This window comes from Lepisosteus platostomus, chromosome 10, assembly GCF_059453375.1.
Source record: "Lepisosteus platostomus isolate fLepPlt1 chromosome 10, fLepPlt1.hap1, whole genome shotgun sequence".
Lineage (NCBI taxonomy): Eukaryota > Metazoa > Chordata > Actinopteri > Semionotiformes > Lepisosteidae > Lepisosteus > Lepisosteus platostomus.
In genome coordinates this window covers 11099846-11113534 of record NC_142620.1, presented here as the reverse complement: position 1 = coordinate 11113534, position 13689 = coordinate 11099846, and the positions used below count along the sequence as shown (strand labels likewise).

Sequence of the window (13689 nt, the reverse complement as noted above, 5' to 3'; positions counted from 1 at the left end):
GTTAATGAAAGTATTGCAATGCATTGGTGATACAATATGTGTGGAGAAAACCTAACATATACTTACTTGTTTTAAAGGGTTAGAAATAATTAAGCAGGATAAATTCACATACTGATTCAGTGTTTTACAGATATACTGTACTTCTGTTTAGGTGTTTACTTACAATCTGACATTGATTCCTGTTTCATTACCTACTTCATATTTTTTAAGGATTCCAACGCATAACAAACTTCCTTTAACCCTAACTCCAACCAGTTGAATGTCTGTATTACCGAAGCGCATTTTTGCCATTAACGAAAAAAAAAATCCTCAATTATTTTGTAATTACCAGTACTGTACTCTATTATATCTGTTGGCATAGTTTATAACTATGAAACAACGATGATACTTTTAGCATTGGTGCTTGTTCGTGTGAAAATGTCGGTTTTATTATTATTATTATTATTATTATTATTATTATTATTATTATTATTAATAATAATAATAATAATAATAATAATAATATAATAATAATAATAATAATAATAATAATACAGTATATGCAATAGTATAATAGTAATTTGATAGCGCTTTTAAGTTTCTATTTTCTATCTAGTTGATCCTGACTGGAGATCGCGCCATAACAACCACATTGTTTATCTTAGCAACGTCAAGAGACGCGGTTTCCATGGTTTCGTTAAGTCCTTCGTTTGTAGTTGTCGCGGAATATTTTCGTCACACGAAAATATTAACCTTTTTTTTTGCTTTAAAAAATAATAAAAATGTATTTAACATTTTAAGACGACAAAATAACATAGAAGCTAGAACAAAAACTGGAAAAGTCGTCGTTGCTTACGACATAATTCTAAAATAAACCCTGCATGGATCACGTCTATAAAATGCGACCTAAACCAGCGGAACAGTAGTTTGGAAAGAAAGTTTGAAACGCCTGAGGAGTCTGAACTGAAATAATTTTAACGATGGAATCGCGCTCAAAACTCGAGGAATTAAATTTAACTTCGGATGAAATCGACCGCTTCAGCAAAGCCTTCAAGGATGAGAAATTCAGGGAGATGTTGAAGGAATATGCAGACGAAATCTCAAATCCGGTGAACAGAAAGAAATATGAAGAAGAAATAACGATGATGGAGCAGGAGAGGGGCATGGATGTACAGTTTATTCACCCCAAGCCGTGTCGCGTCCTGAAGACGAGCGTGAGGGGTGAACAGAAATGTTTTATCAATATCTGTAGCAACGAGTTGATCGCTAAGCCTGAGTGTAAGCCTGGAAAAGGGAGCGACGATAAATTGGGACAGCACTGGTCTCTCCCTTACAGTCTAGCACCGGGAAGGCAAGATCTGGACTCGAAAGGCAACCGAAACATGATATACGATGTTGTATTCCACCCAGATACACTTTATATTGCCGGGAAAAACGAGAGATTTATGAAATTAGTAGACAGAACCGCGATGGAAGGCATCCAGAAACAGTTCAACGTCAAACTAGATGAAAGAAATGTCAAGGTATTAAAAATGAAGTACAAGGGGGTTCCCCACCCGGCGGTGATTCGTAAGCCTCTGCACGGGCATCCGATTAAAGAAACGGAACCGGTGGACCCGAATGATCCTTTACAGTTCCCATATCCTTACGGCAAAAAAGGAAACACTGCTCAAGAAGATAACACTGTGATCAGAGAAGAAAAATTAGACTACATCAAACCGGCAACCAACCAAAGCAATGAGCCAACCGAACCCCGTTACACGATTAAGTACAGGTCATACATTGATTTGCAAGATTACACGTGCTCCCGCGACTCTGCTCCCGGCCCTCGACCCAAAGAGATCGTGATCACCGTTGACCTGCCTCTTCTGAAGTCGGCAGCGGATGCAGAGTTGAACGTAACGGAAAAACAGTTCTTGCTGGAGTCCAAGAAACCAGCGTATAGACTGGTAGTGACTTTACCTTATCCCATTGACGAAAACCAAGGGGAAGCCAAGTTCGTTAAGCTGAAAAAACAGCTGGTCGTTACTTTAACTGTGTTGCCACTGAAGCGGCCGCCCACAGCCCAGATGAACACTCATCTGGTCGGTGAAACTCTGTGTGGAAAGGACAGGTTCGAAGATCTCGAACCCGGCAGCGCTGAAAAGGCCGAAAACGAAACACCCGCCGACGACCTTGTAAAACAGCAGGACACCAACGTGATGCAAAGCCCAGCTACACTTGGCTCTCCCTCCTTGGTCAGCGAACCTGTCTCGCCAAAGTTTCAACCGATAGAACTTGTCACGTCTGAAGGCGTAGACATAATTCCTGAACCGATGGCGACTGATACTCAAAAGGGAAGTGGAGGAAGCATCTATTGTCTGCAAAGCAGTAAATCATGCTGTCCAAACGATGCTTCACAATCCACGGACCACACCTGTGGAGACCAACTCGCAGCGGAGACAAACCCATCCAATGATGCATGTGATGAATTATTCAGAGTAGAGGTAAATATGTTAAAAACCGACTATCCGGAAGATAATTAGGGTAGACCTGGAAACACTCCCATTCATATTCTCGGTTTATAATATCCCATTTTGTACAGAGTGGAATGGAAAGGGCCTCTTTCTTGTACTGTTAGTTAAAATCTTAAAGCTTTACTCGCACAGCTAGTGAGTATAAAATTGCATTCCAAACAAAATCTGTTACATGCTGCAACAGACTGACTGGTTCTTTAGATTTGAATGCAATTTGTAGACAGGCTCAAGAATACCAGCAGCGCCCAAAGTTGTAGGGCAGCTGAAATCTAGTAAGAACCTACTCGAGAACAATCTGCAGTACTAATATTACAGGAGGCTCAGTAGTCAACATCAGGGGGATATTACAGTGCTTTTATGGAACAATATTTTCCCAACCTTCTTTTCACTTATGTACATATAAGGTTGTCCTAGCATTTACTTTATTGTGTTCTCATGTGGCATTGGGTTGACAGCTTGAATGTGAATTACATTACTAAATAATGAGCTGTCAGTTCCGTTCTAAAGTAATGTACCACTGTGGACTGAAATATAACGCACTAGCAGACTGTACAGCTTAGCGTATAGACACAAATGTAATAAATTAAACAGTTCCAGACAACACATCATTGAAATAGTACCCTGAAAATTGAGAACACTTTAGACTTGACTGCCACTGTGCGTGCGTAAAGCAGCCGTCATTGAAACCATCCACAAGCTTTACCTTTTAATAGGATAAAAGTCCACAGAACAGTAGAACATTGGAGTGAAACAGTAATGGAAAACAAGGTTTCTGATGTTGTACTGATTTGTCTTTGTTCTTCCACGCTCTTTCTCAAAATGGATCATTATACAAAGAGAGGACAAGCCAATCACAGACCTCATCTTGCCTTCCTTCCCTTTTTTCAACTGATACGATATGCAAGCCTTGGCATCAGAGCCTGAAAAATCAATGTAGTTCCTATTGAACATCTGACAGCCATGCTATGAAAAATGCAATAACCCATCCATGCATTGGGAACATTATCTAAAATATACATGATCTTAAAGCACGTTTTCCCTCTTTTGTTTTTTAAAAAAAGGTTAATGGTTTCAAAAAATTAACTTACTGCATATTGACTGTTTTAAAATAGCACCTTTAGCAGCTTGTAGGCAGTTAGATTTGTATCAAGCTGTGTATCTTTTGTAAATGCTTTTTTTTCCTGAAGAAGCTTCTCATCTGTGCTTCTTCACCCTAAACAGCAGCAAAGAAGTGGAAAATAAAGCTTTGTATCTAAATACCATCAGTGACTCACACACAGGAAGGGCAAATCACGGTTTACATATCAATCATGGTTGGTTATCTCTTACATTTTCTAGATTATATTTTCCCTCAGGTTAGGGAGCACATTCTACTTGCCAATAACAAGACAACATTTTATACAAGGTTAAGTAATGTTGTGAACTATCCTCCATATGTGCTTCAAGGCTAGGGAAGGCTCAGTTGAAACATAGTTCCCTTCTACATCTATACAATTTCTGCTATAACTTCATAACAATATGGATACGCTCGTATTAAAATTGTTTTTCGATCCACTTAGACTTTGTTGCCATCACTGATGTTCCAACATCATTCCTGTGGAGAATTAATGCAAGGCTCACTTTCCTTAAGGTCACCTTACCTTACTTGTCATGGGTGGTCACCTTGGTCACGTTGCACAATGACCCATCTGACAATCTTGATCTCCTTTCCTTTGGCCCAATGAAAGGAGGTTGGAACTTCAGTGAAAAACTCCAGGATTCAAGAGTAGAAGTGTAGGAATGGCCCAGGGACCAAGAAACAGAATCCCTAACTTTCTGAAATAGTAGCAGATGTGTGAGGATGTGCAAGGAGAGTAAAGTATACTTTGTAGATAATTCACTAACACACTTTATTCACTTACCTTGGTACATTTAAAAACCAAAAGGAAACTATTTTGAAATGATGAAAAATTGCTCTTTCACAGAAGGAAAATGTGTTGTGGTCATATACACTGCACAGGCACAATATTGCACAAAATACAATTTCTTAAATTAAAAAAGTGCACATAAAAAATTGGGTACTGGTGGCTATTCTTCATTCAGTTTTGTCAAAAGCATCGTTCTTTGTGGATTGATGCATGTCACATGAATGTACTGTATCTTGATTGTTACTCCTCATGCTTTGTGTCTCAAAGAGGTTTTAATTTAATCTTTTTATTCTCATCAACAACTTGGCACCCCTTGGGTAAGGGATGCTGACAGTTTCTGACAGGGCTTTGAATGTGCCTGCAACTCTGTGCTTTGATAGCTCTAGGATGCAATCGGTAACATCAGCTCCTGAAGGCACAGATGCCCCTCAACTGAAACCAGCTGCTGTTCCATCACTAATCCCTCTGCCATGACCTTTTCCAGGAATGGGTAATCAAACATTTGCAGGATGTTGCCGTAATCAGTGAGTTTATAAAAAACAGTATAATTACCTGGGGTTGTTTTCCTTCATTTTTTGATTGTATATGCTATAGTTGTCTAAAAAGTACCTTTCCATATACTCTCTGCACACAGATTTATCCTGTCTGCCTTGAGACGCTGCAGCTTGTATTTTTGCAATAATTAAGGTTGAAATGGGAGTGACAGTAATGGGTTGCTTCAGAAACCCTTTGTCATTAAAACACAACATTCTGCACAGAAGTCTTTTTGCAATATAAAAGCCAAATAAAAGGATGGTATAATGAATTTTGTACTTTTCACACTCACTTACATACATTTTGGTGGATAAGCTTTCTTTATAGTTTGCAGCTTTTCCAAAAATACGTGATAAAACATGGGTTAGCATTGATGCCTTCCAGCACTGGGGCCCTGGGTTCAAACCTGGTGAGCTATCTGCCTGGAGTTTGTATGTTTGCGTTGTGTTTGTGTAGGTTTTCTCCTACAGTCCTAAGAGAGATGGGTAGGTTAATTGGCTTCTAGGTGGCATGCAGGGTGAACCCAGCCTTGCACACATTGCTTGCTGTGACAGGCTCCAGCTGTCCTGTAATCCTGTACTGAATTAAGCAGTTAGAAAATGGATGGATATGTAATAAAGCTTTGAGAACTTATGATAGGATTTTAGGCACTCAAAATTGTATTCCAACTGCCTTATGTTACAAAAAGAACCTCTTTTTGCTTATTTTTTTAAAATCCTGAGGGCTACAAATGAAAATGGAAAAAATGATCTAGGTTTCACATGGTGCTTTGTGCATGTGCTCATGCTGTAGGCCCCCTTACTTTCACGAAGATTAACTGTTTTAATAACTTTTCTTTCAGAGGGATGCTGACGTGTCTCATCAATCTCGGGATGAGGATAATAATATACCAGAGGAAACGGCAAATGCTGCCTGTGTCATTCTCTCCAGTGTGGACAGCAGTGTGAGAGATGAGCCCTCATCTCCAGAAGCTGTTATTCAAGAGATGGAGAAAGAGACCAACACGCATGCAGCAGTAAAAAGAAAACAGATCACTGCCTGTCATACAGCATGTGAGCCTGTCTGCAGGTTTGCACTTAACAAGGGCAATAGCACAGAGCAAACGAGACCCGCCTCAGTCAAACAGGCTACAATGAAACATTCAGAGACTGTACGCAGTGATCTGAATCCCAGTGCTCCTTGCTCAGATAGCAAAGAGGTACCTTTTACTGCTTTGAAGACAGCAGGCACACCCGTTGCCACTGGCATAGGGCAAAGAGCTAGCAGAACTGCGCATTTTAAAGAGGAGTCTGGAGAACAAGATGGAAATGAGCTTGATGAGGATGATCTACTGATAGAGCAGAAGAATGAGTTCATGGACAGTGAACCAGAACCAGCTATCATTAGGGAAATTAACCCTACAGATGGCACTGTGGAGGTTCTTAATAATCACACCACTTCGGCTGGATTCTCATTTCAGAACTCCCTTTTATATGAGCTGGACTGATGCTGTTCATTATACAGTCCCCATGATTATTGCTACTTCTCCATTCCCCTTTATTAGTCAGAAAAATAAACTGTTTGCAACACGTAGTCAAAACATCTAATTTGTTACACACCGAGCAAGTACGGTACTGAACAACAAGCCATCTATTTCTGTGTGTAGTACTAAACATTGTGGATAGGTTGCAAAAAGTCCTCTAACTATATACGTAAACATATTTCATTAATAGAAACTGCGGGTTAACATCATATAAGTATGCATCTTACTGATATGCGGTGTTAAACTTTTAGGTTTCCTGTGACAGTTAATGAATGTGTGGGTTCCTTTCTTTTTTTAATCTATTTCTGAAACAGCCACAGGAAAACACTTCAAGCATTCCACTAAATTTAGAAGTCATTAGCCATTGTAGGCGTTCTCTATCTTGTGAAGAATATTGTATTAAATAATCTGTTTATTTTATGAATCGTCTCTTTAAGTTCTGTCATAACTTTATGATTTACTTTCAGTTATCCCCGTATTTATTTTGAAAAGGAGTTAAGTGATGCTTGCTACAGACCTCAGGGAAATGATACCATCAATTCCAGAGGAAGGAACCAGATCTGGTAATAGATGTTAGAAAACCTGTTTAGACCAGTCTTGTTTTATACTTAGAGATAAATATTAAAGAGTACTGTATGTTCACCTTTTAGGCATTTCGGAGTAAGATCTCTTCTCTTTTTTTCTGTGCACGGATTCAATATTTTTTCTGCTTTCCCTGAGTGAAAATGCACAGTATGTGAGCAAAGATGCTTATATATCTATATAAAAGTGTATATATATATATGAACATTTCTACTGTATAGTAAAGGTTCACAATACAGCTTAATATTTCAGAGTTCAGATGAGCAATGATACACAGAAAGGTTTGATTCCTTGGATCATGATGTACTTTGATGAAGCTTTACAGCCGATTCAAGTAGGTTGTCAATTTTTAAAAAAACTTTACCGTATTAATCGCCTATTAATCACATAACAGGATTAAAAGACCTGAACTGGTGCTGAAATAAGGAACGCTGTTCTTCAGAGCAAACACAAATCCATTATGTGGATGAAAGAACTAAAATGGTGATGTTTAATTATCAAGATTTCATTTTAAACAGTGACAACATGAATACATTGTAACACATTAGTCCATCCCAATTTGTGATAATCTCACCTTCTTATGGACTGATTTCTAGCTCTGCTGTTCCAGTAACCAGAGTAGTAGGTAGAAAGGAAATGCAAAATGTGACATAAACTGAATTTTATGTATGCTTTTGAAATGTGGCAGTTTACAAATGGTACATTATTTTTAATCCCCTGTAGTGTAGAGAACAATGAGAACAACTTCACTCGTTGCAAAATTTAGTATTCTGAATTTTAAAAGACAACAACAATGTAGTTTTGCTTATGTGTAAATTTCAGTAAATGTGCAAGTATTAACGGAAATTGTATGTTTCTGTAGATACATTCCTGGATTTGGTATATGCTTCTTATTATCACTAATGAAAAACAATACTAGGATTAGTATATTAAAACATCTAATTTGACCTTTAATAAAGCTAAATCTCAATACTGCGGGGGTCTGCAACACGAGATGGTTCATACTATATATTATTATCTTGTGCCTAGCAATAGAAAAATATCTGCACCGAAATTCATGTAATTGTTTTTTTTGAATAAGTCACTACAAGTCTCTTAGCATTTCTGAGAAATTACTTAGGGATATTACAATGCTTGGAGACAGTGAATTACTTTCAGTTCATACATTTTAACTGCAATGATTATTACTTTTATGCAAAAAAACGTGATGTGTCAACATGTAAACAATGGGTTCAAGATAAGATGGACATGCCCAAGGCTGTGTAATACAAATATAGAATGTTACAAAATAGAACCTCATTCTGATGCCCAAATTGCTTATTTTTTCAAAGGCTGTGGGTTACAAATGAAAACTGCTGTGTCCACCTCAGATCATACTAAGAGACTAACAGAAAACATTTTGGAAAGCAATGAAGAAAAACTGAGAAAACGATTTCTTGTTGTTTTTTCTTTTACTGAATTCAATCTTCAGTTTCATCCGAGCACTGTGTGGGTGGCTGGTTTTTCCTGCAGTATTTACCAGAGCTTGGTTTCTGTTGCTTGATCAATGTCGGGTGTCTACACTTAGCAGGACAAGTGTACAGCAATGCTTAAAAACTCAAAATCACAGATTTTTTCAGGAGTCAAATCAATTTACACCTAAATGAACAGTATTTCAATTAAACTGAAGTCAAACATCAGTTTTTGTCATTGATTCCCCTTCCTGACAGTTCAATATCTCCAGGTATAATTTCTTAAAAATACTGAGATGTATAATGACTCATTTTCAGTATTTTTTTAGGGAATTAGAAATACTATACACTTTTTTACACAAGAGGTGCTTTCATTAGCTCTATGATTACCAGTTCAACCATTATATTTTCTTCCTTCTTCACAAAAATAATGTCAGTCTCCATTTATGCAGCAAAAGCATGAATTAAGTTTTAGTTCAAAAGGTTTTCATAAAACTGGAAAACAAAACTCGAGAGAGCCACTTTAATAAAATTAATCAAACTCCTGTGAACTTTCACAAGAATTTTTACTTGGTTATTAAAAGACACTCATGAAGAAGTCCAAATCCCACATATTTGGGAAAATCCCATAAAACAACAGGCATTTAACAGTCCATGAACAAAAACTATATATTCAAAAGGCTTTTAAGAAGACGCCCAACATCAATGTCACTGTAGCCTGCGGTAGCTCTTACAGAGTTCATGGTCCCTGATATCACCCCATCCTCCATTCTTCACATGGGGAGACACACCTACTAAAGGTTGTTTCGTATTTATGAGCAAGGTCTTTGGAAACAACAGATTGATATTACTCTGCAGAATACTTTCTATTTTAGCCTTCTGGGTAGATGGCATACAAGCCTTTTTGTGATGCATTCCACAGTCTCCAGCATGGAAGATTCTTGGGGCTTCACTGACCATGACCTTCCAAAACCTGGGCAGACAAGTCACAGTGAGGTGCTGCAGGGACCAGTCCCAGTTGTAGTCATCATAGGTGCAGAAGGTGTCAGTGCACTGGATCAGCTGCTGGTAAGTCTCTCTGGTCATGGCCATGCCCATGTTGTGTTCAGTTGACTTCCAAGCTTTCACCTCCACTTTGCTGGCCTTACTGGAAAAGCCGGAATGTGCATATCCTCCAAGAGACAAAATGTCACAGTCAGGACAGTGCTCTCTCTTCAAAGTGTACATCATTTGAAGGAGGTGGTAAAAGTCAGGTGAGAGGAAATGATCCTCTTCAATTAGCAGAACCAAGCCATTATGATCTTTTAAGGCTTTTACTCTTTCCCAAACAAAGTGCAGTTTCCACCACCAGTGGTGCTTAGTCTGGGAGAATTTGGCTTCTCTGTAGTGGCCAAAGGAATCGGGGTATTCTGCATTAATGCAGCCCAACTTTAAGGCATCCTTCTTGGGAATGTCTCTCGGGCAGTCTTTGGGGTCATTTCCAGGGAATTCTTGAGGGTAAAGCTGAATGCTAAAGGGGAAGAATATCTGAAGGACTTGGCAAAAATCGACAGTGGCGACCACCTGGTTAATCTCGGGAGACCAGTAGTCATGGCTAAATACTAGTAATATATTTTCTATCCCCTTGGCTTTTCTTAGAGAATCTATTAACAGTTTTAAATACTCAGGCCTGTTGTGAACTTGGACCACTACAACCAGATCATCTTTCTTGCGCATTTTGAACTTTTCAACGTTCCTGATGGTCTGGTCAAAGTTCAGCTGATAAACAATCCCACGATACACGAGGGTCATATTGTCCACCTCAGGCTTTTGGACTTTTTCAGGTTGTGTCTCATTGGAAACCCTCCTGTTTCCGGAGGTGCTATGTACCCGATTACTCCTCACATTATCAACTTCTTTGGAGAACAGTTCGCTCTTCTTTTGCCTCCCGCTACTCCAAAAGGCAAAGCCACAGGCCAGGACAACGAGAGCCAATATAAAAACCTTCCGCTTGTAGATTCTGAATCTCATGACAGGCAGTGATCCAGCACAGCAAGATGTTGAAAAAAATGGAAGATTTAAAACCTAATGTCTGTTGTGGAAATGCTTGAAAAGTGGGAAATGGAAATCTTCTATCTTCGTTTCTTCTTCACTTTTGATTCTTGAAATTTTGTAAACATAAATCCACTCAGTGGGTCATTAAAGCCAAACATATCCAGAAGGGCATGGTATATTCTAACAGGAAACAATTTCACAGCTGGCATATAAATTGAGTCACAGATAATCTCTGAAAAACAAACACAGGTGATGATTAATTATTCCTTTTGCCATATTCCTGTTAGTTTTTAATGCCTTGAGGCAGAAGGTAATTGACACACAGTGTGCTATACTAATAAAGCTCAATTACATCTGAGTCACCCTTCAGTGATTAAAATATATGTTAGCTTCAAACAAACCGGTACAGTACTTTTGCTTAAATACATTTCATTTCAATGCATTGTAATATTTTTGATGGTGTTTGGAACACAGCAGTAAAAGGGAAAACAATAATACAGCTTTGAACTTCACTATATACAACACCAAACACAGAGCAAGCAACTATTTATCATTTGAAATACTTGCCCAGCTGCTATGGTGGTAAAAGGTTTCTGCACATCATGTGCACATACATACCAACTCTTAAAAGCATCACATGACTTCTCAATCTTTGATGGGTTTAGCACTGTTTTATCATATTATATTTAATACAGCTCTTCATTTATTTTTATTTTTTAGATAAACTGCTCAAAGCAGAGCAACAGAATCAGCTAGCATTTGACACACAAGATGAAAACTGTGCTGGGGAAGGGATTCTGAACAATGGCAGGACTCTGCCATTGTGAAAAGCCTTCGAAATACTTCCTGAAGACCCACCAGCTTATGTTCCACTTTTAGAATGATTTGTTAGCCCCATTTCTCTGCCTTATGTTATGTTGCTTTTGTTTCAGCTACTGTAGAATGTACTTTGGAGCCTTTCAATTTGTGATTATTGCTTTACGTGAAATTATTGTGAACCAATTCATTGTGTTCATACTGTTCTATGTTAACAGCTTACATTTCATTGATTTAAAGTTACCTTAGATAAAAGCATCAGCAAAACAAAGTAATAATCACTTGTTCAAACCATTCTGGAAACCTTTGACCCCTGTTTGAAAACTACCGTATGGATCTTTAAACAAGAAATGTATGCTTTGGCTCTAACGCATGTTTGTACCTCAGGTGTGTGTATACAGTGACTCACTGGGAGATCGGCTTCATGGAAAACTGCGTCTGTCAGTGAAGGGACACTGGGAAAACCAAAAAGGCTCCTATACTGATTGAAAAAGAAAGGGGTGCAGGTGCTGAGCACAGCAATTAAACAATTAAAGAAATAATTTGTTTAAGGATCTTTCAGGTTAAAAGACCTTGAGCTCACCCTTCTTATACAGTTATTGTGACTGGAGATCAGCCTTGTCTCCCACTCGTCCACTATCAGAGAGCTGCTTATTACTGATAAGTGTCAATACAACTCCGTTCCTAGAGGCACAGGGTTGGATTCCCAACCATGCACACACAGACACACAGGGACAGTTTAGAGACCCCAATTTAACCAGCCAGCACCTAGCTGTGGGAGAGGGAGGAAAGCAGAACTTGAAGAGTACATGCAAACTTCACACAGAAGTCTGGAATCAAGCCCACCAGCCATAAGGGAGAGATGCTAACCACCAAGACCACTGTTCTGCCTCAACTTTCTTCCGCTCTCTATAGAACAATTAACTCCACACATACTGATGAGTGGAATACTTCTAATAGATCCTAAAATAACAAACTGGAACAAAATGCAAATTAATCGGAGGCACCGCTAGAAAAGCATCTGGTGTTAACTCCCGACTCCTCAACGCCACATTGGTCAAATCGTAAAGCAGGTTCATTTGATACCATCAAAAATCGACAGAGCTTGCCGTATTCATCTTTTAGTGGGGCGGCTCTCACGTTGGTGATGCAAGGACACCGAAAGTTATTAAGCAAATAACTTCAACCGGAACATGTGGTTCAGCTGGAAAAGGTGCCCTGGGCGTTTTAGACAGCGACACAAGGCGGACAAATCCACATCCATAGGCCACAGAAGGGAGAAAATAATTTAAGGAAAATTTAAAGAGGTTAAAATGGTAAAAACCTGACACACGTTAAATCGTTACTTGTACATGCAGGTAGCTGTATTCTATTATCGTTGTATTGTCCCTAAGCTTATTTGATATGCTCAATTCACCTGGCCATACGTCGAAACTAAAAAGTTAGTTGTCAGTTGTATATTCGGAAGCCACAATGCTGCAGTAAGGTAACGGTTATTGAATACCTTGGCCACTGAATTGTAAACTCTTTCAATATCCAGCCGGTGTCAGCTGAACTGACGAACACTTAATCCTGACGTATTACATGTAAAAGTTAAGGTAATTTAAACCTGTAAAGACAAACCTAGATGTCCCCTACCCACTGACAGATTACAAAATAAGTTTCATATTTTGCACTCCTTCCCCGCGACGGCGTTCATTTTCTTGAAGGCAGAAGTTTTCGAGTGCTACTAGGTACAGCCATCCACATTTCCGTAAATATTTCTGTTGAAACACATATGATAGAGTAAATATATGCGTATGTTTGACCAGCTGCAATCACGTTCCTCATTTTTGTGCTTGGCCACACATCCGCAGAGAACATCTTTTTTTTTCCTCTTCCGCGACTCCACAACAACAAAACGGGATGGATAATAGCTCCATCAATACCGTTGACGGCGAAGCCTCCACTTACAAAAACTGCCATGCAACACTGAACATACCAACGCACCAGTGCCGTAGCCAGTGTAACTGTAACATTTGGAAACTGAGACCAGCACCACTGCTCTGCTCCATAATCACAACGCAATGGTTGCCGCAACCAGAAATCGCTTTTCCTCTGCCGTAACTTACCTTAAGCGTTTAAGTGCGCAGACGCCCCAATCCCGCATTCGTTTGGATTAATAAAGCACGCTTTAGTTGTGTTCATTCTCCTTCACAGTCTGCCCCCTTTTCTCGATTTCGTTTCCCCCGAAAAGCGAGCAGAAATGAACCACAGTTGACCTCCGTATCCCACAATGCATTACGCCTCCAGGGGGCTCTCGAGACAGCGATGTGTCAAGATATAAAGTGACGTCATACCTTCCAAGG

General features: G+C 39.1%; 2 protein-coding genes across 3 annotated transcripts; one reads left to right on the top strand and one right to left on the bottom strand.

Annotated features, from left to right (window-relative positions):
• The first annotated feature begins 593 nt into the window (after positions 1–593).
• dnaaf2 (dynein axonemal assembly factor 2) lies at positions 594–7111 on the top strand. The gene is made up of 2 exons (XM_088648100.1): positions 594–2465; positions 5778–7111. Exons 1-2 carry the CDS (start codon positions 960–962, stop codon positions 6420–6422), a joined length of 2151 nt encoding a protein of 716 aa, XP_088504226.1. The 5' UTR covers positions 594–959; the 3' UTR covers positions 6423–7111.
• A 1929-nt stretch (positions 7112–9040) lies between these two features.
• On the bottom strand, positions 9041–13636 carry mgat2 (alpha-1,6-mannosyl-glycoprotein 2-beta-N-acetylglucosaminyltransferase). Of its 2 annotated transcripts, XM_088648103.1 has the most exons (3): positions 13453–13636; positions 12965–13104; positions 9041–10757 (listed from the first exon to the last, which is right to left on the bottom strand). In XM_088648103.1, exon 3 carries the CDS (start codon positions 10499–10501, stop codon positions 9200–9202), a length of 1302 nt encoding a protein of 433 aa, XP_088504229.1. In that variant the 5' UTR covers positions 10502–10757; positions 12965–13104; positions 13453–13636; the 3' UTR covers positions 9041–9199. The 2 variants fall into 2 exon arrangements, with proteins under 2 accessions (XP_088504229.1, XP_088504228.1); XM_088648102.1 differs by lacking the exon at positions 12965–13104.
• Between the last annotated feature and the right edge of the window lie 53 nt (positions 13637–13689).

Coding starts and splice junctions, on each gene's coding strand:
- mgat2 (XM_088648103.1), bottom strand. CDS start 10,501: ATGAGATTCAGAATCTACAAGCGGAAGGTTTTTATATTGGCTCTCGTT.
- dnaaf2 (XM_088648100.1), top strand. CDS start 960: ATGGAATCGCGCTCAAAACTCGAGGAATTAAATTTAACTTCGGATGAA. Junction 2,466..5,777: donor ATGAATTATTCAGAGTAGAG/GTAAATATGTTA, acceptor CTTTTCTTTCAG/AGGGATGCTGACGTGTCTCA.